Source organism: Bombyx mori, chromosome 2 (genome assembly GCF_030269925.1).
Source record: "Bombyx mori chromosome 2, ASM3026992v2".
Taxonomy (NCBI): domain Eukaryota; kingdom Metazoa; phylum Arthropoda; class Insecta; order Lepidoptera; family Bombycidae; genus Bombyx; species Bombyx mori.
Window position 1 is genome coordinate 3442055 of NC_085108.1, and position 23344 is coordinate 3465398.

The 23344-nt window shown below is 43.1% G+C and overlaps 1 protein-coding gene across 1 annotated transcript in view; it reads left to right on the forward strand.

The window, feature by feature from the left end:
* LOC105842585 (uncharacterized) overlaps window positions 1-23344 on the forward strand; it is a 63858-nt gene that overhangs the window by 27995 nt on the left and 12519 nt on the right. Inside the window, exons 4-7 of the mRNA XM_038015527.2 lie at window positions 4443-4581; window positions 21504-21790; window positions 22353-22440; window positions 22794-23089. Of these exons, the coding sequence (XP_037871455.2) occupies window positions 4443-4581; window positions 21504-21790; window positions 22353-22440; window positions 22794-23089 (810 nt within the window). The remainder of the gene's footprint in view (window positions 1-4442; window positions 4582-21503; window positions 21791-22352; window positions 22441-22793; window positions 23090-23344) is intronic.

Genomic DNA, 23344 nt, shown 5'->3' on the forward strand with positions numbered 1-23344 from the left:
GCGGACCGCCGCGTCGTCGACCCCATCAGGGGTGTTGGGGTCCTGAATTACGGGAAGGTCGACCAGTCGTCTCTTAAAGAGCTCCCAGTCGACCTTCGGTCGTAGGGGCGAGGTCGCAACCCGGGTGAGCCCCATACCCAGTGTCACCAGGATAGGGAGATGGGGGGTACCCAGGTCGTACAGTGCCTCGATCGTTACGGGGCACCGTAGCCCCTTATGAACACACACGTCCAGTACATCGGGCTGATATCGCGCGGCGGACGGGACGTGCGTGGGTTCGTCGGGGCCGACCACGGAGTAGTCGCCCCTATCGGCATCTTCTAACAGCCGCCTGCCCACTGCTGTGTTAAGTCGGGAGCCCCACGCGACGTGTTTCGCGTTGAGGTCCCCGACCAGCAGAGCTGGGCGGCTGTCGTAATTCAGGGCCCGTCTTATATCCTCAGGGTGGAACTCAGGCCCCGGGGGTCTATACGCGGCGTAAATCCGCATATCTCCCCCCGAGGTGTGTACCCTCACACCGACTGACCTTGTCGATGTGAAGGACAGCAAATCCAACTGATCATGCACCACGTCCCGCCTGACGAGGGCCGCAGTGCCCCTGAACGGCCGCCCGGCAGGGGTAAGCTCGTCACGTCGGTACATGAAGTAGTTGGGAATCCTGAACGCATCCTGAGGACGTAGCTTGGTCTCGCCCAGGAGCACAACCTCAGGGTTGTACTCCCGGGCGAGAATCAAGAGGTCGTTCTTACGGGATTTAATCCCGTCGGGGTTCCAGTAGATGATGCGCAACTCCTGGCTAGCCATTGAGCCGCGCAATCATCTGGTAGAACCCCGACAGGAGCGCCCCGAAAGGGCTAGCTCCCGAGGCGATCTCACGGATCACTCCGGAGATCACCTCGGACAATTTCTCCCACAGTGCGAGGAGCCATGCAGCAAAGCCAGCAGGTTGTGAGGCCTGCCGACCGCTGCGCCGCTCACGCTGAGGGCGGGGAGGGAGGGAATGAATATTTGGGCCCGAGGCCGTTGGGTCTACGGGCTTTTCAGTTGAAGGTTTTGTTGTTGGCCTGAATATAGAGGAGGTGGAGGCTACTGCCTCTTCCGGCTCCACATACTCCACCTCCATTTGTTGAGGCGCCTCTTTTTGTGGCTTGGGTTGGGCAGTTGAAGTACTGCCTGTGGCTTGGGTTTGCAAGGCTTGTTCTTGGGCCTTTGCCGCAAGTTTCTTCTCCTTTTTTTTGATCTTTTTATTTTTGTTTTTCTTTGCGTTTCTTGCAGCTTTCCCTCCGGTAGTGCGTACTTGCTTAGAAGACGCAACAGCTGGAGCTCTTGGGACGGGAGCAGAAGATGTGGAAGGACGTGGTGGGTTAGCCTCCGCCATCAGCGTTGCCGCTGCGGCGTGGGCCTCCACATTCGTAGGAAGGAGTGTGGGTTGGGAAGGAGGAAGGGAAGATTTTCCCTTCCCCTTACCCTTCCCTTGGGGGATCGGTAAAGGGGCAGCGGTGGGAGTAGGAACTGGGTTCGCCCTTGGCCGCGGCACCGGTGGTAATGGAGGGGGAGCGGTTACCCCCATCATCCTCAGCCTCCTGCGGTAGGTTACACACCGTCTGTCGACGGCGGCATGATCCTTACCACAGTTTGCACAGGTGAAGGGGCCCTCCCTCGGCCTCGGGCAGTCCGCCACGACGTGCTCACCTGCACATCGCACGCAGCGGACCGCTCGATGACAATTGTAGGAGGCGTGACCAAAGGCCTGGCAGCGGTGACACTGCGCAGGACCCTTGCCGGGACGCCAACCTTCAACCGTCACCCCCGGCAAGTATAGCAGTTCACTGACTGCATACAAGCGGGCGAGGTCGACCTTCGAGAGGTGGTCTAGAGCTACATGAAAAATGCAGCTCGGCCTACCCCTCTTGGCCTCTATACACCGGGCATAGCGCGCCGGGAATCCCAGTTCTTTGAGGGCGTTGATGACTGCTGCCGAGTCCGTGTCGGCAGGGAGGCCCCGAATCGCTACCTTAGTGGGGATGTCCTCCGACATTGCGTAACAGTACCACTTAATGGTACTGTCCGCGGCGGAGGCCCCCGACAGGTACGACTGGACCGCCCTGTATTCCTCCACGGACGTAGGCAGGAATCGAAAACCGGACCCATGGGGCCTCACCGAAGGAGCTCGGCCTAGTCGCTCCCTAATGGCGGCCATGTGGCTAGGCCAATTAGGGAGCACCTCCACCAATATAGGTGGGTGGCGTTTGAGCTCTGCGGCGCGGCCCCTAGTGCCTGGGGTAGGAGTGGCTGATGTAGTTGGGACTGTAACTCTTGGAGGGATGGAACGGATTGGAGGACGAACTGCGGCTTTGGCCGCGTACGATGTTCTTGGGACGGTAGCTGGAGCAGCTGGGATTGAAGGAGACTGCGTATGCGTACGCAACTGCGTGGCCTCTAAGTCCATATACCTCGTGGATTCGAGGTTGCCTGCCGTGCTGCTTAGGGCAGGGGCACCTCGAGGCCGAACAGAAGGGATGGGAGATATAGGAGGAGAAGGGGAACCATAAAGTGAAAAAAAATAAAAATCATCATCATAAATCATCACAAAGTGAGCACGCTTCTAGCGACGTGGACTCCAAGTTTCAATTTATGTTTAATGACTCTCTCGCCTTTTATTGTTTGACCAGAGCTGAAGGTGACGACATTCTACTTTTGTTGTGGAAGTCATCAATGAACTCGATCTAGGTACGCACAGTTCTACACGCCGCGAGGTAGATACGTTCTCGCCTTAAAGGCCGAAAATTCGTTATTATCATTGACAATAACTGCTAGGCTACGTGATTACCCACGAGGTTGAAGTGTCTATATGAGAAAATGATTCTCCCGCTGTTCGAATAGGGACGAGTGTTGGTTTAGCGACAGAAATAGACTGGAACAACCGCCAGGTCCAGTCCTTCCCCTACCTAATCGATTATAGCCTAAGAGGCTGTTCCAGTTACGCTCAGACGGGTAGGTGAGCTCACGGGCTCGACTTGAGAGAATTTGCTAACACTACCCCTAGCTAGAGCAGTGCTTCGCAGAGTCTACCATCGGAATCGCAACCCACTGAGAAGATCCGACGAGAAACTCACTGGACTCAAGTCCAGTGTGCTTAGTGCGAGTTTCTTAACGTCCTCGATAGCGTAAAAGTTAACGCAATTTTGTATGGAGGTGGAACAGCGCCCCTAGAGGCAAACGTACGCAAACGATCCCATTTCATACAAATATGAGGTAACTTTTATATCGAGAACATTAAAAAACTAGCCCTTAACACATTGATGCCTATAAAATCTACCTATAAAATCAAAGGCAGCTAAATCCAAGTCTGTCAAATATTCAGGTAAACTACAAAAATCGGCCTTAAACACGTCATTACGGATCCTCCCGATCCATTGAAGTACTGCTCTTGCTAGGGTTAGCAACACTCCCAGTTTGAGAAGCTGAAATAACTGTTCGTATAGCTACGAGATTCTTTATTTTAAAGCAGATTTATAAAGAATGAGAATATTACTAATAATCTGAATTTTAAATGATAAAGCTTCGTTTATTTAGTACCTTAGTACAGAGTAAAAATAAAATTTTGGAACTGAATTTGTTAGAGATTTAGCTGCATTTGTTATAACATGAAAACACTAAAGCGTGTCCAACCAACTAAACAAGATAGCGCCATTGTTAATCCATTTTACAACATTAAGGCGTTTTTTTTTTTTCCCAACCTAAGCTGATAGCCTTGAGAGGCTATGTCAGCGTAACCCTAACTTTAGTAGGTGAGCTCACGGGGCTCAAACCTGACTATGTTGCTAACACGAACCCTAGCAAGAGCCGTGCTTCGCAGAATCTACCACCGGATCGGAAACGCGACCCACTGAGAAGATCCGGCGAGAAACTCAGTGGGCTGTGTCTGAGAGTTAGTTTACTCGTCGAGCCCTTCGTCGCAAGCGACGGGTTCGACGAGAACGGTGACCGGTGCTTGAAGTACCTAAAAGCACCGTTAGTGGATCGGGAGGATCCGAAATGACGTGTTTTGGGCGACGTCGACTGCTTTCCATTCTGTCCGCAGGATCGGGAATGTAGTTACCGGCGGCCACGATGAGAGGGTTCTCGTGTCGTGCCGCTTTATCGAAGTGGCGCATGGACGCCGACTGCAGATACTTACTGATGGACTCTAAGTCCAGGTCGTCATGGAGGTCGACATTCCTGACGAACCACGGGGCTCCGACGGCTATCCTGCAAAAACGGGATTGGATTATTTGAAATGATTTTAAGTGTATGCGGGCCGCGTGAGCGAACACTACACTTGCATAGGTCATGACGGGGCGTATGCAAGTTTTGTAGAGTGTCACCTTATTTCTAAGGGACATTTTACTTCGTAGCAGCCTTTGATTTTATAGGCCTCAATTATTGTTCGTTTTTAACAGCATGCTTTCGTCGTGTATTGGTTGGAAGGAGGGCGCTTCGGAGTCACGTCAGGAGGGTCGTGTCTGGACAGTCGCTGGAGGATTGCAAAACGGAGTGCGCTGTAGAACACAGGTTCCCGTGCGAGAGTTTTAATTACAGGTACGCACTATTCATTTTTTTTTATTTATTTATTTTTTTTTTTTTTATTGCTTAGATGAATAGACGAGCTCACAGCCCACCTGGTGTTAAGTGGCCACCGGAGCCCATAGACATCTACAACGTAGATGCGCCACCCACCTCGAAAATGACATTATTATAATTTTTTTTTGTATTAGATTACTTTGGTATAAGGTCCAAGCTTCAAGATCATATATACGTACCGCTTGCAAAAAAAACGATATTAAACGTGTTGTTAAAAAGTACTATGATGTTGCCAGATGAATTAAAATAACTGATGTCTGAGTAAACAGGAACTTTATTCGTTCATGTAACAAATTATACAAAACACACGGATACGTAGATATTACAGTAAACGTACAATTCCTAAGGGTGGTTCTTGGAACGGGCTGCGGGGCTACCGCGTTCCTTAACCTCCTAGCTGATGCTTTTCCTGAGGGCTGCGGGGCTACCGCTCAGATCAAACTTGGGCAGACGAGTGGACTGCGGGGCTATCGCACTCGTTGCCGTCTAGCTATCGAATGTCATAACTGGCGTGCTGCGGCCTCTTAAATAGCGATCGTTGACGTCGTAGTGGGGTGGCGATGCGTAGATTACTCATGGTTATCGTTGTGTGAGTGAGCGCGTCACAGTGCAGCGTTGTAGGTAAAATGTAGCATTGCTATATCCTCCCCCTCTGGTACTCTAAAGTCGTCTCGACAGAGTATCAGCACCTTAGGTTTTACGTGGTCGTCCTCGACGACGTATTGGATAAGTCGGCTGGACTATGCTATCATCTCTCTTCTCAAATTTTGTTATTGCGGAGGAGTGGTATTTTCCAATTGATATAACTGGTGAATCTGGGTGTGCAACATCATAGGTAGAAGTACCGTGTTTCTTCATTATCACATAAGGACCATCTCGCTTTGGTGCAAATTTGGCAGAAAATTGCTTGTTAAGATTACTAATAGGATGGGATTCTATTAAGACTAGGTCTCCAACTTTATGTCCTGGGTCCGGTCTTCTCTTATAATTTGATTTATGCCGAGCTTCATCCATGTTGATCTCTGCATTTTCTCTTGCTAGCTTCAAATCCTGGGCTAGTTGTTTTAGCTTAGGTGTGATTTCTGCCAGAAAATTTTCAGATGCTACTATCGAACTAAGGTCATGAGTCAATTCGTACGGTGTCCGTAGTTCTCTTCCAAACGTTAAGTAGGCTGGTGAAAAGCATGTAGATCGACAACGAGCTGTATTCATTGCAAATCGTATAGCTGGAAGTGTTGACGGCCACAAATGGTGTTTGTCTTTAACCATTATAGCTATTTGTGTTTTCATGTCTCTATTCTTTCTTTCAACTACATTTGGTTCAGGATGATATACTGGAGTGAAAACTTGTTGGATTTCTAAGCAGTATGTAAGTTTTTGCATTACTGCCGATATAAACTGTACTCCATTATCACAAACAATTTTTCGTGGTAATCCGTATCGGAGAAATATTTCATTTAGCAAAATCAAAGCGCAGCTTTTACCTGTAGCTTCTCTCAACGGAAACATTTCAACCCATCGTGAAGCCATGTCTTCTATTATAAATATCCATTTTTCACCAGAAAGGCCTTTTGGTAACGGACCAAACAAGTCTACTGATAATACTTCAAACCTCTGGGTATTTGGAGTAGATTGATATAAACCTGCTGGTTTCTGATTTGAAGGTTTATATTTCTGACATTCTTCACACGTTTTCACGTATTTTATGACATCTTTTCGTTGCCCTTTCCAATAAAATTTATTTATGATTCGCTGAAGAGTTCTTTCTGCTCCCATATGTCCAGCAGTATGGGAATCGTGAAACGCTTTAAGGACGTTAGTTATTTCGTGACAAGGGACTACTAACTTTGCATTTTCGTCGTCTTGTTCTGGAGTGTAAAGATACAAAACACCTTTATGTAGTATATATCCTTTTTTAACATATTCAGCATAGTTTATGGAATGTCCCCCTTCTTCTAAGGTTTCAATTATATTTTTTAGAACTTCATCTTTTAATTGTTCGTCTCTTAAATGTTTTTCATTAAGTTTCGGCATCTCGAGATCTATTCGACAAATGTTACAATCGTCATCATGATCCTGACATGGTGGTCGAGATAGAGTGTCGGCCACGACATTAGTTCGTCCTGGAGAATACTTAATTTGGAAATCATAGGGTTGTAACTGGAGTGCCCAACGTGCTAGACGACCCGTTGGAGTTTTTAGATTCATTAACCACTTCAGCGCTTGGTGATCTGTTATAGTCACAAATTTTGTTCCTTCTATGTATCCTCGGAACTTTGAAATAGCCCAAACTATGGCTAATGCTTCTTTCTCAGTTACAGTGTAATTGCATTCAGCTGTGTTCAGGAGTCTACTTGCGTATTCTACTGGGTGTTCTTCTTCTCCCTCCCCCTGCACTAAAGCTGCTCCTATAGCATACTGGCTTGCATCTGTTTTAATTGTGAAAGGTAAATTAGTGTTAGCTTGTCTTAAGACTGGGGCAGTCGTCAAGGCGAGCTTTAATTTGTCGAAAGCTTCTTGTTGTTTTGACTCCCATTTCCAACTTACTTTCTTCTTTGTTAGATTGGTCAAAGGTTGTGCAATTTGTGCAAAATTTCTTATGAATCTTCGATACCATGACGCAGTTTGGAGAAATGACATTAATTGTTTCATTGTTTTGGGTTTGTTGAGTTTCATAATTGCTGATACCTTTTCTGGGTCAGACTTTATTCCCTCAGGTACAATAATATGTCCTAGGTATTTTATTTCTGTGCACCCAAATTTACATTTGTTTCTGTTAGCTCTGAGATTGTACTCACGTAGCTTATTAAATATTTCTCGCAGATTCTCTACATGCTCTTTAAAGGAGTATGCTCTTGTTATGCACTCATCTAAGTATGCTAGTGTGTACTTTGTCTTTAAGCCTTGTATAAATTTATCCATTAGCCTTTGAAAAGTTGCTGGAGCATTTCGTAATCCAAATGGCATTCTTTTAAAACGAAAATTTCCAAACGGTGATATAAAGCTTGTTTTGTCTTGATCGTCTGGATTTACCACTATTTGATAGTATCCTGATTGTAAGTCGAGTGTAGACATATATGGCAACCCCTTTGCTTGATGAAGCAGGTCATCAATACGTGGTAATGGATACCTATCTGGTTTTGTGATTTCATTTAGTTTTCTATAATCTATGCAAACTCGAACGTCGTTATCCCCTTTTGGTACTAGAATAACGGGTGCTGCCCATGGTGAATCACTCTCTTCGATTATATCATTACTAATCATTTCATCAAGTTTTTCCCTAAGTTGTGTTTGTCGAGCTGGTGACAATCTGTAGGGCTTAACACTAATAGGCGGATGTGTTCCCGTGTCTATTCTATGTACTGCGAACGGTGTGGGATTTCCGTTTTTATTAAATATGTCCCTATATTCATGAAGTAGATCATTGAATACTACTCGTTCTTCATTTTTGAATACAGAGCCTTCGTGAGGTTTCAAATAAATGTCCAAAGAATACATGTTTATAGGATTTATTGGTAAATAAGTAATGCGAGGATCAACACAAGATGCTGCATCGGCTGGTTCACGTGGTCGCACTGGTCGTGGCGGTGTGTCCAATTTTACCAATGCATAACGGGCTTTCTTGGTTGGGATGGGACTGATATCACCGTGTTCGCTGTGAAGTGGTGAAGGAGTATTTTTCATTGGTGAAAGCATCTTTAACTCCTTTGCGTATTTTAGAAAATCGCTCAAACCTGCTTCACCGCTGTCAATCTTGCAAGGTCTCTCATTAAAGGTCAGCGATCTAGCTGCCTTTAACGGAACTATGTCGCTTGACAATCTTATAAACTGAAATTTTTCTTTTGTGTCATCCAAGAAGTACCACACTCGTTGGGGTAAATTTAGAACAATTCCAAACTTCTCCAAGAAATCTATACCCAGCAGGGTTCTGTTGTCTTCTGCTTCTGGCATTGCAGAAAATGTGACAGGTAAAAGTCGACCTCCTACCACAACATCCACTGTAGCAGTCAGTAGCTTCGTTATTCGTTTGGTACCATCAGCGAGGATGACGTCAGCTGGCTTTTCGTCAAATTTAGTACCTTGACATACTAGTGTCTTGTACAAATGTGTACCTGCCATACTAGTTCTAGCTGCGGTATCAATGTGTGCGTAGCCATGTTCGCCTTTCACGTTGATTTCAATGGTTGGTATTTTGGCATTATTAATGGTAGTTTGTAGTGCGTAAAATGACACTGGTTTTGGCGGCGTTTCATTGTTTTTACACGTTTCGCAGTTGCTGCGAAATACCCCCGGTGCTCCACAACCATAACAGCTTATCTGTACTCTTTCGCTTGAGGACTTATTTTTTCCCATTGCTTCCTCTGACAATCTTTTACGGCAAACTTCTTGAAAATGGCCTTTCTTGCCACAGTACGAACATCTTTTCGGCTGCTTCCTCTCAATACCCGTGCGCAGGCTAGTTTCTGCAATTTCTTCGGCTTCTTTGGCAAGGTTTTCAATATGTCGACCTCGTTCCAATAGCTCTGAGAACGATTTGATCTCATAGCGAGGAATTTCTTTTTTGAAGCGGATATTGAGGAGTCCGTATACGAAATCCAGTTCCTCTTCTTCCTTGTGCCTTTTTGCTGGAAGATGCGATAGCAAGGCACGTTTGTCACAAACGAATGCATCAATAGTTTCGTTTGTTTGCTTCTTCGCAAACAATTCCAGATAAACTTCATGCGGTTGCATTTTTGGGGCAAATGCACTTCTGATCGCGTCTAAAGCTGGATTCCACTTTTTTATCTCACCTTTGACGCCACTCCACCACGTAGCTGCTTGTCCTGTTAGTAACAACGTTAATCCTTCGAGAGCGTCTTCGTCGGTGATTTTTTCAATTTTCTTGTAGATAGTAATATTTGTGATAAATTCTTCTACTTTATTATGATTTCTTTCTCCGTCGTACCTTTTTGTGCAACGAGCGAAACTGCTTTTGTGTTGGCTACCTTCGTTTATAATTGATAACTTGTTAATGAGTGTCGTGAATTGCTCCTGCGTCATAACCATCAGTTCAGGTTTTTCTTCTGACATTTTGTGTGGGTAGATTACAATTCTTCCAAATCCAATTTATTCAGGGTAGATCCTTGGTAGATTTTTTCTTTGCCGTTGGGCGCCAATATGATGTTGCCAGATGAATTAAAATAACTGATGTCTGAGTAAACAGGAACTTTATTCGTTCATGTAACAAATTATACAAAACACACGGATACGTAGATATTACAGTAAACGTACAATTCCTAAGGGTGGTTCTTGGAACGGGCTGCGGGGCTACCGCGTTCCTTAACCTCCTAGCTGATGCTTTTCCTGAGGGCTGCGGGGCTACCGCTCAGATCAAACTTGGGCAGACGAGTGGACTGCGGGGCTATCGCACTCGTTGCCGTCTAGCTATCGAATGTCATAACTGGCGTGCTGCGGCCTCTTAAATAGCGATCGTTGACGTCGTAGTGGGGTGGCGATGCGTAGATTACTCATGGTTATCGTTGTGTGAGTGAGCGCGTCACAGTGCAGCGTTGTAGGTAAAATGTAGCATTGCTATATCCTCCCCCTCTGGTACTCTAAAGTCGTCTCGACAGAGTATCAGCACCTTAGGTTTTACGTGGTCGTCCTCGACGACGTATTGGATAAGTCGGCTGGACTATGCTATCATCTCTCTTCTCAAATTTTGTTATTGCGGAGGAGTGGTATTTTCCAATTGATATAACTGGTGAATCTGGGTGTGCAACATCATAGGTAGAAGTACCGTGTTTCTTCATTATCACATAAGGACCATCTCGCTTTGGTGCAAATTTGGCAGAAAATTGCTTGTTAAGATTACTAATAGGATGGGATTCTATTAAGACTAGGTCTCCAACTTTATGTCCTGGGTCCGGTCTTCTCTTATAATTTGATTTATGCCGAGCTTCATCCATGTTGATCTCTGCATTTTCTCTTGCTAGCTTCAAATCCTGGGCTAGTTGTTTTAGCTTAGGTGTGATTTCTGCCAGAAAATTTTCAGATGCTACTATCGAACTAAGGTCATGAGTCAATTCGTACGGTGTCCGTAGTTCTCTTCCAAACGTTAAGTAGGCTGGTGAAAAGCATGTAGATCGACAACGAGCTGTATTCATTGCAAATCGTATAGCTGGAAGTGTTGACGGCCACAAATGGTGTTTGTCTTTAACCATTATAGCTATTTGTGTTTTCATGTCTCTATTCTTTCTTTCAACTACATTTGGTTCAGGATGATATACTGGAGTGAAAACTTGTTGGATTTCTAAGCAGTATGTAAGTTTTTGCATTACTGCCGATATAAACTGTACTCCATTATCACAAACAATTTTTCGTGGTAATCCGTATCGGAGAAATATTTCATTTAGCAAAATCAAAGCGCAGCTTTTACCTGTAGCTTCTCTCAACGGAAACATTTCAACCCATCGTGAAGCCATGTCTTCTATTATAAATATCCATTTTTCACCAGAAAGGCCTTTTGGTAACGGACCAAACAAGTCTACTGATAATACTTCAAACCTCTGGGTATTTGGAGTAGATTGATATAAACCTGCTGGTTTCTGATTTGAAGGTTTATATTTCTGACATTCTTCACACGTTTTCACGTATTTTATGACATCTTTTCGTTGCCCTTTCCAATAAAATTTATTTATGATTCGCTGAAGAGTTCTTTCTGCTCCCATATGTCCAGCAGTATGGGAATCGTGAAACGCTTTAAGGACGTTAGTTATTTCGTGACAAGGGACTACTAACTTTGCATTTTCGTCGTCTTGTTCTGGAGTGTAAAGATACAAAACACCTTTATGTAGTATATATCCTTTTTTAACATATTCAGCATAGTTTATGGAATGTCCCCCTTCTTCTAAGGTTTCAATTATATTTTTTAGAACTTCATCTTTTAATTGTTCGTCTCTTAAATGTTTTTCATTAAGTTTCGGCATCTCGAGATCTATTCGACAAATGTTACAATCGTCATCATGATCCTGACATGGTGGTCGAGATAGAGTGTCGGCCACGACATTAGTTCGTCCTGGAGAATACTTAATTTGGAAATCATAGGGTTGTAACTGGAGTGCCCAACGTGCTAGACGACCCGTTGGAGTTTTTAGATTCATTAACCACTTCAGCGCTTGGTGATCTGTTATAGTCACAAATTTTGTTCCTTCTATGTATCCTCGGAACTTTGAAATAGCCCAAACTATGGCTAATGCTTCTTTCTCAGTTACAGTGTAATTGCATTCAGCTGTGTTCAGGAGTCTACTTGCGTATTCTACTGGGTGTTCTTCTTCTCCCTCCCCCTGCACTAAAGCTGCTCCTATAGCATACTGGCTTGCATCTGTTTTAATTGTGAAAGGTAAATTAGTGTTAGCTTGTCTTAAGACTGGGGCAGTCGTCAAGGCGAGCTTTAATTTGTCGAAAGCTTCTTGTTGTTTTGACTCCCATTTCCAACTTACTTTCTTCTTTGTTAGATTGGTCAAAGGTTGTGCAATTTGTGCAAAATTTCTTATGAATCTTCGATACCATGACGCAGTTTGGAGAAATGACATTAATTGTTTCATTGTTTTGGGTTTGTTGAGTTTCATAATTGCTGATACCTTTTCTGGGTCAGACTTTATTCCCTCAGGTACAATAATATGTCCTAGGTATTTTATTTCTGTGCACCCAAATTTACATTTGTTTCTGTTAGCTCTGAGATTGTACTCACGTAGCTTATTAAATATTTCTCGCAGATTCTCTACATGCTCTTTAAAGGAGTATGCTCTTGTTATGCACTCATCTAAGTATGCTAGTGTGTACTTTGTCTTTAAGCCTTGTATAAATTTATCCATTAGCCTTTGAAAAGTTGCTGGAGCATTTCGTAATCCAAATGGCATTCTTTTAAAACGAAAATTTCCAAACGGTGATATAAAGCTTGTTTTGTCTTGATCGTCTGGATTTACCACTATTTGATAGTATCCTGATTGTAAGTCGAGTGTAGACATATATGGCAACCCCTTTGCTTGATGAAGCAGGTCATCAATACGTGGTAATGGATACCTATCTGGTTTTGTGATTTCATTTAGTTTTCTATAATCTATGCAAACTCGAACGTCGTTATCCCCTTTTGGTACTAGAATAACGGGTGCTGCCCATGGTGAATCACTCTCTTCGATTATATCATTACTAATCATTTCATCAAGTTTTTCCCTAAGTTGTGTTTGTCGAGCTGGTGACAATCTGTAGGGCTTAACACTAATAGGCGGATGTGTTCCCGTGTCTATTCTATGTACTGCGAACGGTGTGGGATTTCCGTTTTTATTAAATATGTCCCTATATTCATGAAGTAGATCATTGAATACTACTCGTTCTTCATTTTTGAATACAGAGCCTTCGTGAGGTTTCAAATAAATGTCCAAAGAATACATGTTTATAGGATTTATTGGTAAATAAGTAATGCGAGGATCAACACAAGATGCTGCATCGGCTGGTTCACGTGGTCGCACTGGTCGTGGCGGTGTGTCCAATTTTACCAATGCATAACGGGCTTTCTTGGTTGGGATGGGACTGATATCACCGTGTTCGCTGTGAAGTGGTGAAGGAGTATTTTTCATTGGTGAAAGCATCTTTAACTCCTTTGCGTATTTTAGAAAATCGCTCAAACCTGCTTCACCGCTGTCAATCTTGCAAGGTCTCTCATTAAAGGTCAGCGATCTAGCTGCCTTTAACGGAACTATGTCGCTTGACAATCTTATAAACTGAAATTTTTCTTTTGTGTCATCCAAGAAGTACCACACTCGTTGGGGTAAATTTAGAACAATTCCAAACTTCTCCAAGAAATCTATACCCAGCAGGGTTCTGTTGTCTTCTGCTTCTGGCATTGCAGAAAATGTGACAGGTAAAAGTCGACCTCCTACCACAACATCCACTGTAGCAGTCAGTAGCTTCGTTATTCGTTTGGTACCATCAGCGAGGATGACGTCAGCTGGCTTTTCGTCAAATTTAGTACCTTGACATACTAGTGTCTTGTACAAATGTGTACCTGCCATACTAGTTCTAGCTGCGGTATCAATGTGTGCGTAGCCATGTTCGCCTTTCACGTTGATTTCAATGGTTGGTATTTTGGCATTATTAATGGTAGTTTGTAGTGCGTAAAATGACACTGGTTTTGGCGGCGTTTCATTGTTTTTACACGTTTCGCAGTTGCTGCGAAATACCCCCGGTGCTCCACAACCATAACAGCTTATCTGTACTCTTTCGCTTGAGGACTTATTTTTTCCCATTGCTTCCTCTGACAATCTTTTACGGCAAACTTCTTGAAAATGGCCTTTCTTGCCACAGTACGAACATCTTTTCGGCTGCTTCCTCTCAATACCCGTGCGCAGGCTAGTTTCTGCAATTTCTTCGGCTTCTTTGGCAAGGTTTTCAATATGTCGACCTCGTTCCAATAGCTCTGAGAACGATTTGATCTCATAGCGAGGAATTTCTTTTTTGAAGCGGATATTGAGGAGTCCGTATACGAAATCCAGTTCCTCTTCTTCCTTGTGCCTTTTTGCTGGAAGATGCGATAGCAAGGCACGTTTGTCACAAACGAATGCATCAATAGTTTCGTTTGTTTGCTTCTTCGCAAACAATTCCAGATAAACTTCATGCGGTTGCATTTTTGGGGCAAATGCACTTCTGATCGCGTCTAAAGCTGGATTCCACTTTTTTATCTCACCTTTGACGCCACTCCACCACGTAGCTGCTTGTCCTGTTAGTAACAACGTTAATCCTTCGAGAGCGTCTTCGTCGGTGATTTTTTCAATTTTCTTGTAGATAGTAATATTTGTGATAAATTCTTCTACTTTATTATGATTTCTTTCTCCGTCGTACCTTTTTGTGCAACGAGCGAAACTGCTTTTGTGTTGGCTACCTTCGTTTATAATTGATAACTTGTTAATGAGTGTCGTGAATTGCTCCTGCGTCATAACCATCAGTTCAGGTTTTTCTTCTGACATTTTGTGTGGGTAGATTACAATTCTTCCAAATCCAATTTATTCAGGGTAGATCCTTGGTAGATTTTTTCTTTGCCGTTGGGCGCCAATATGATGTTGCCAGATGAATTAAAATAACTGATGTCTGAGTAAACAGGAACTTTATTCGTTCATGTAACAAATTATACAAAACACACGGATACGTAGATATTACAGTAAACGTACAATTCCTAAGGGTGGTTCTTGGAACGGGCTGCGGGGCTACCGCGTTCCTTAACCTCCTAGCTGATGCTTTTCCTGAGGGCTGCGGGGCTACCGCTCAGATCAAACTTGGGCAGACGAGTGGACTGCGGGGCTATCGCACTCGTTGCCGTCTAGCTATCGAATGTCATAACTGGCGTGCTGCGGCCTCTTAAATAGCGATCGTTGACGTCGTAGTGGGGTGGCGATGCGTAGATTACTCATGGTTATCGTTGTGTGAGTGAGCGCGTCACAGTGCAGCGTTGTAGGTAAAATGTAGCATTGCTATAGTACGCATTTTTTTGATATCAGTACCAATTATCGTTTGACATTATCAATTTGAATTTTTGATGAAGTGGATGTCCGACTTTGTTCTTTGAATGTCGAGAAATACGTTGTTAAAATGCTATGGGCTATGGAAGTGTTTTGGGTCTTTCTTTTATTCTATATTTTATTTAAGATACGGTCCAGCGTCCCGTGTTAAATAGAATGAGCTACAGCAGTTCTTGTGTAGTTTTTTTGTTTTTTGTTTTTGTGGGATTACCGCTATGTCATTCTTATCAATAACCAGCAAAAGCCCGTTCCGTTGTGACTACCCGTACCGACGGCAGAGTGCCACCATTGTGATTGCGACTTGGACACGGCAGAGCATACGCTCGTCGCCTGCCCCGCATGGGAGGGGTGGCGCCGTGTCCTCGTCGCAAAAGTAGGAAACGACTTGTCGTTGCCGAGTGTTGTGGCATCGATGCTCGGCGACGACGAGTCGTGGAAGGCGATGCTCGACTTCTGCGAGTGCACCATCTCGCAGAAGGAGGCGGCGAGGCGCGTGAGAGACGCACAATCCCGCCGCCGCCGAGCGGGGGCCAGGGAGGCGGATCTCGCCCAAGCCCTGGCCCTCTAAGTGTTTCGGGTCCCCCCTCATATGTCGGTCTGGGGACCGGCGAGGGGGGCCTAAGAAGACGACGTGCAAGCTGCTCTGCACGCGTTTTACGCAAGAGCATCCGGGTGATGGAAGGCCGGCTATCCTCGACCCACGCTGGTTCTGGTCCAGCGGGGTATTCCGTAGGATAGCTCACTCTAACCGGCGCCATCTAGGCGGGCTTCGGATAGCCTGCCGACCGAGAGGGCTGGTGGTCGTGGCGCCGACGACCGCCGGTCCGGCGTCCCGAGGGGGAGGGTGATGGGAGAGATGTGCTCCGCACTAAACGCTTCACTTTCCCCCCTCTGCCTCTTCATGAGTTCTGTCTCATGCGAGGTTTGGACGTTGGTTGTTTAGCGACAGGAGGTTTTAGTCAGTTCGACTCTGACATGCTCCGCCCTCTATCCCCAGTGGAGGGCGGAAGTCCGGCGATTTCCTCCTGACCAAAAAAAAAAAAAAACCCGCTAAACGTAAGAAAAACATTGGTTGAAAACTAATCATACTGTTATATCCCTAAATAGCATATAATAATGCTTACCAAACATCAACATCAGCATTTATTCCCGATGATGATTTCTAGCTAGCTTTTTAAAGCAGTTCGGGTCAGACTTTCATCGGAGTGGGGCGTATACCGAGTTTTCCCCATTTTCCCTATAAATAACATAAACTTAGTCTAGGGAGTATTAAAAGTGTTTTTTTTTTAAATAAGTTCCTAGTTTCAATTCTAACAGTACGCTACCTAACGTGCCTTTGTGGTACAATGAAAATAACCTTTCCTGAAATATCAATGTAATGATTTTCGGTTTGATGGGGCAATTGTTGTTCTGTAAAAACGGATACTTTAGTACTCATGTTTCAAGGTGATTAGCGACATTTAGGTTATAGATGTCTATGGACTCCGTTAACCATTTAATTAATTGAAAGCAATAAAAAAATTAAAAAAATTTTATTAATTCCCTTTATAACTGCTTTATAGCATGCTTATTCGTCTCCCGACGCTAATTACCTGCAAGCTTTCCGAGATTACTTCATTGGTGTTGTGTGATAAATAAAACTAGATGATGACCTAGATGAAGAAAAATAGTATTATTATTCGCCAATAGATGTCGGGAAGAGTTGATTATTGAAAACACGAATAAAACAACATTTTCTGAAAATAATTCGTAGCTAGATCGATTTATCGCCTCCGAAATGCCCTGTATACTAAATTTTATGAAAATCGTTGGAGCCGTTTCCGAGATTCAGATAATATATATATATACAAAAATTGCTCGTTTAAAGGTATAAGATAATAATAAAAAAATATATATCCTACGGTGTAAACATGAGTGCGTAGAGCACAAAGCACTGTGTTGTAATAATTCGCACGGTATTTCACACGATTGTCAGACGGTTTCCTGATTTTGGAGGATATATTTGATAGCCTTTAGCTGATAAATGTTACAAAACGCTGAATTCGTGTGGTTCGTTCTATGAATTTGGTCACATTAGGGCGTGATCATTGTGCGGAAGCGGGTATAAAGTACCCAAGCACAACAACTCTGTTTGCGAAGCTGGTTACGAAGCTACCGGTGGCCGTAATCAAAGGAGAAGTCGACGTACAGGTTTTTTTTATTTTTTTATTGTTTAAATCGGTGGACGAGCTCACAGCCCACCTGGTGTTAAGTGGTTACTGGAGCCCATAGACATCTACAAGGTAAATGCGCCATCCACGTTGAGATATAAGTTGTAAGGTCTCAGTATAGTCGCAACGGCTGCCCCACCCTTCAAACCGAAACGCATACTGCTTCACGGCACCACCAGTGAACGTCTTCTTCGCGCTCAACGTGGACTTAAACCCGCAGTATCAGCCTGCTGAGTATTTCACGCGTTCCTTTGGATAGATCGTGATTCTCGTGATACATACATTCGTGCTGTTAGGCCGATAACGTAAAAGTTAATTCAAATTTGTATGGAGTTTGAACGTTTGCATACGTTTGCCATTAGGGACGTTGTTCTAACTGCATACTAGTTTGAGTTAACTTTTACGCTATCGAGAACGTTAAAAAACTCGCACTAAACACACTGGTCAAAAGCAATCCTTCCGTCCTAAAACAAAACACCATAACATTAGAGTGTGTATTATGAGAACCCACTGCTAGATAGCATTCAGATATAATAATTTTAAATCACCAAAAGTTACAGTAAGAAATGGGGTCTAAAATTTCATAGGTGCTCTCTCTCTCTCACCCCCCCCCTCTCGCCATCGCTATCTCTATATCTCTGTCTCTCTCTCCCTCTCTATCTTTCTCTATTACAGAATTAAAACACATATTATCTTACTTTTGCTCCTGTTTGATATTAGGTATGAAATAACTGTCTCAGTTTCGTGGTAGTGTTAAGTATTGATCCAAGTAGAGATCTGGTAGTAGGACCTCTTGTGAGTCCGCGCGGGTGGATACCACCGCCCTGCCTATTTCTGCCGTGAAGCAGTAATGCGTATCGGTTTGAAGGGTGGGGCAGCCGTTGTAACTATACGGAGACCTTAGAACTTATATCTCAAGGTGGGTGGCGTATTTACGTTGTGGATGTCTATGGGCTCCAGTAACCACTTAACACCAGGTGGGCTGTGTGCTCATCCACCCAACAAGCAATAAAAAAATAAAAAAAACCAGTTGGACCTAACTAGGCTACTCGGCTAATGCAATAAAAACAGTTTTATTATCACACGTATTACGCACAGAAGCTATATAACACAAAAATAAAAAAAATGAATATCTGTATGTAAAAAATTCGGTAAAACTTAAAACCTTGAGAGCATTATCTCGGTACGCGATCAGCATTGTCCGCCTCACCTTGCGCTCACTGACACAGGGCCGCACTAGGAAGCGTGACGTTAGGACCAGCCCGTGGGAGGTCCGGAATCTAAATAAATAGATCAATTCAAAAGCTATGAAAAACAGACGAGCGGTTACTGGAGCCCATAGACATCTGCGACGTGAATGCGACACCCGCATTGAGATATAAGTTCTTAGATCTCAAGTATAGTTACAACGGCTGTCCCACCCTTCAAACCGAAACGCATTACTGCTTCACGGCGGAAATAGGCAGGGTGGTGGTACCTACCCGCGGGCTCACAAGAGGTCCTATCACCAGTAATTACGCGAAGTAAAATTTTCGGGTTTGATTTTTATTACACGATGTTATTGAAGTGAAACTTCTTTATCGGCGTTGGAAAAAAATTTACCGTCACATTTTTCGGTTACGCGTCACATTTTTCCGTTACGCGCCATCTTTTTTGTATTCATGTCTATGATAATAAAATCCTTTTGTTTAAACTTTATCTAATTTAACTTTATTTAACCAATTTCTAGAAAGTTGCATGTAGATCATTTTTCGAAAAATAAGGCCATAAAGAAGTTTCACTTCTTACGTGTGTACACTAGTACACGCACACATTTTTTCCTTCACCGTGTTAACCTTCCATAGATACTCGGTCTATTGAAGAGAGCGAAATAGTTATGTGATATTTTGGCTTAATAAGGCCACAGCTTCTGTAATGCAATTGGTTGGGGACCAGGGACTGCCGAAGCGTCCCACTAAATAGTTTTTCTTCACTCTCGTCTGAACTTCGCCTATGGAGAATAGGCAGCGGCTTGGTTGGGTAGGCAGAGGCTTGACTTTGCCCCTGGCATTGCTGAAGTCCATAGGCGACGGTAACCATTCACCATCAGGTGGCCGGTATACTCTTCTGCCTACAAGGGTAATAAAGAAAAACCAGACACGCGACTACCTCCAGAACGCATGATCAACAGGGCAATATCCCCTGTTATTAAATCTATACTAATATTATAAAGCAGAAGAGTTTATATATTTGAAAATGCTAATCTCAGGAACTACTAGTCCGATTTGAAAAAATCTTTTAGTGTTAGATAGGCCATTTATTGAGGAAGGCTTATAGGCTATATAACATCACAGTAAGACCAATACAAGTGGAGCAGCAATAAAGAATGTTTCAAAATAGGGGTTTCAATAGCTCCTTAACATTCTGTAATTCAAAGATATTTTCACTTTCTACCTAAGTGGGAGATAAAATTTAGCGTTATGTCAAAGTAACTATTCCACGCAGACGGAGTCGCTAATAAGCTAGTAACCAAATACGTCCCTGATTCTGAGTAATTTGCATAATACATAAACAGGTAGTTAGGTAGGGTATCTACAGGGCTTATAATAGACAGAATAATAGCGTTAATACTTATTGCTGGTGGCATAGGTATCTGGGCCAGACTCAAGGACGCTTGTATTAGGAGCATTTCGCTTGGTCGTATATTGTACATATTGTGTGTTCGCTACACAAATCTCTGCACATTTTTAATACGCTTTTATAAGCTTCAGACGTATGTATGTTTGTAACGGAATCTTTGAACATGATTTTGATGCCCTTCAAAACGTCGGATTAACTCGAAATTTGGTATACTTGTTAAGGACCGATAATATTTCAAAATTGTCCAACACAAAAATAGAAAAAAAAATTAAATTCAACAAAAAAATAAAAATAAATAATATTTAAAAAAAAAACTAACAAAATACGCTTTTATCGAAAATCCAACTAAAAATAGAAAAAAAATTGAATTAAAAATAGTGTAAGAAAAAAAAATTTACTGTAAAAAAAGCGTGGGGTGCATGGTATCAGTAGTTATAAATATTTTATGAACAGGTATGAGTAGAAGGGCTATTTTGATAATATCCTGAAAAGCCCCTTACGCTTTTTTACAATAAAATCATTTTTTCTTACACTATTTTTAATTCAAATTTATTAAAAATTATTTTCAATTTTTTAGTTGGATTTTCGATAAAAGCGTATTTTGTTAGTTTTTTTAAACTATTATTTATTTTTCTGGTAGCATATTGTTCGTTCAATTTTAGTATGTTAGTAAAAGTATGATGTTAAGTTTAAGTAGAGTAGAGAGTTGATTTTCTACCCCTCAAGTAAGTCGCAAGGGATATATGCCTAAGCGATATTCGATAAGGGTTTTTTTTAATGCCTAAATGGGTGGACGAGTTCACGGCCCCCCTGTTGTTGTTGTTGTGGCTACCAGAGCCCATAGACATCTACAATGTAAATGCTGCCACCCAACTCGAGACATGAGTTCTGAGGTCTCTCAGTTTTTACATTACAACGTCTGCCCCGATCCTTCAAACCGAAACGCATTACTGCTTCACGGTAGAAAAAGGCAGGGTGGTGGTACCAACCCGTGGAAACTCTCAAGACATTTTACCAACAGTAATTTCTTTAATTAAATAATTTCAGTAATTTCCATCCCATAGGCGTGAAGTCTTATTAATTTTCGCGACTAAGTCATCTTTTTAATCGTTTCAATCATTTAATTGTTTCGAGGCTTGCGGAAAGTATTAAACGGTAGGCAGCGACTTGGCTCTGCCCCTGGCATTGCTGATGTCCGTGGGCGACGGTACTCACTCGACATCAGGTGGGCCGTATGATCGTCAGCACACAAAGGCAATAAAAAAAGTCTTGACGGCGTGGTCGTGATCATCGTGGTGGGATATCATAGTGCTGGGGGCAGACTTGACGCGTCTCACGATGTATGGAGTATATAGTAACAGCTTAAAACACGCTCTGCTACCAGTAAGTGGCGATTGATTATCGTATCAGATCGTATCTCAAAGAACGCTCTTGGTCATTGAATTGGGCAGTTCTATTTAATACTGCTTAACCATATTTAACTATCTCCGTTTGGTAGATTGGACCCCTCGTTCCGAGGCAAAAGCCTCTGCGAGCTCATGACAAAACCGATAGAAGCTTTCGATCTCCGAAGAGACTTCGCTGAAGACAAAGACTATGATTTTTACGAAAGCGACCGGAATAGTTTGGAGCCTTATTGCCCTGATAGTCTGCGCGGGCAAGGATTGCTGCATTCTGGTTATCTGACCACTCAGAATCGGGCCGAAGACAGATGGGGTGGAGGATACGTCGGTTCTTATGGACAGAGAAAACATGATGATACGAACTTCATTCCTTATCAGATTGGTGAGTTTATTTTTTAATTGCTTAGATGTTTGACAATATATATGAATACAGTACCTTTGTGTTGAACGTTGGGTACGCAGATATCGCAGCTCGGTATGAAACTGGGAGGTTGCTTTTATCAAAATTGTATATTATGACGTCATTTGAGGCCAATTTGATAAGCTATCTAACAAATTTTAAAATGTAACTACCATTCGCAGTCCCAGCTGTAGTAAACCACGGTCATTCTTCAAATCGGAATGCGCGACTGCTTTGCAGCAGAATTAGGCAGGCGGGTGGTACCTACCTATGCGGATTTAGGTACATGTGACCGTAGCAACCTGGCATAATAATCAGAAAATTCCCATTCTCCGGGGAATATCTTAAGATCCTCACGACACCCTCTGGCAATGATGGGTGGTACTATTCTAGGTCGAGACAACAAAACAGAATCGGGTTTCATCAATGGTTTCACAAATTTTTGTCAATCTTCTTATAGCCTCTTTATAAACCTCCGATAACTCTATAATAAAAGGACATTAATATTAAAGTGTTTCTCTAAATACGTGCGCAAATCATACAGGTATAAGAAGGAAGAACGATCCCAGAGAACACGAGAACTGGGGACAATATGGAGGCTATTATGGGGGCTACGACTATTACAAGGACAGGTAAAAATCTTGAAGAGCCAGACCTTCATTGTACAGACATGATAAATTATTAGTTAGATATTTAAGAAATCAATTAATAAATATACATATCTATAAAATTTTAGAGGTTACCCAGTCTGTACCATGTTTTGGACTATTGAATCGATTTTGCCGAAATTCAATATGAATGTAGTCTTTAACAGGAAAATAATAAAGGGCACTTTTCATTCCATTTCTGAGCCTCGATCAGTGTGGAAACCGGAAACGGTGGGCGGAAAGCTATCTCTATTGTGATCGGTACAAAGGCGTTTTTGTCTGGTCGCTTTAGCTACGGCGATCTTAATAGAGCTCATCGTATCTACCTCCACTTTTAGAAACGACTACTACAAATCGCAGAGCCATTGGAACTTAAACAACGCGATCGACAGAGCCTACAGCTCTGAGGGAGTCAGGCCATTGACTACCATCATCAGGCCCCATAAATCGATGGCGGATTTCGACTATAACAAACTAGCGAAGGATACCCCGTGGAACGAAAGATACGGGTCTTGGAAAAGAGAGAAATGGAACAGCTCAGGATCGTCATTTAATAGCTTCGATTACGGGGGCTACCATCATTACGGACCCACGTTTGAGCTGGAAGGCAGAAGCGACGAAAATGATCCGAAAGGTCAGTGTTATCTGGTTTTTATTGTTCTACTTAGAAGTGGCATTTTTATATGAAAGTAAGTCTCTCAGTGCTGATAGTAGGACGTATTTGGATAGGTATGACCATCTTGTATTTTATTGTTTTTGTTTATTTATGGCTTATATGGGTGGACGAGCCTGTAAATATCTACAACGTAAATGCACCACCCACCTTGAGATATAAGTTCTAAGGTCTCAGTATAGTTACAACGGCTGCCCCACGTTTCAAACCGAAACA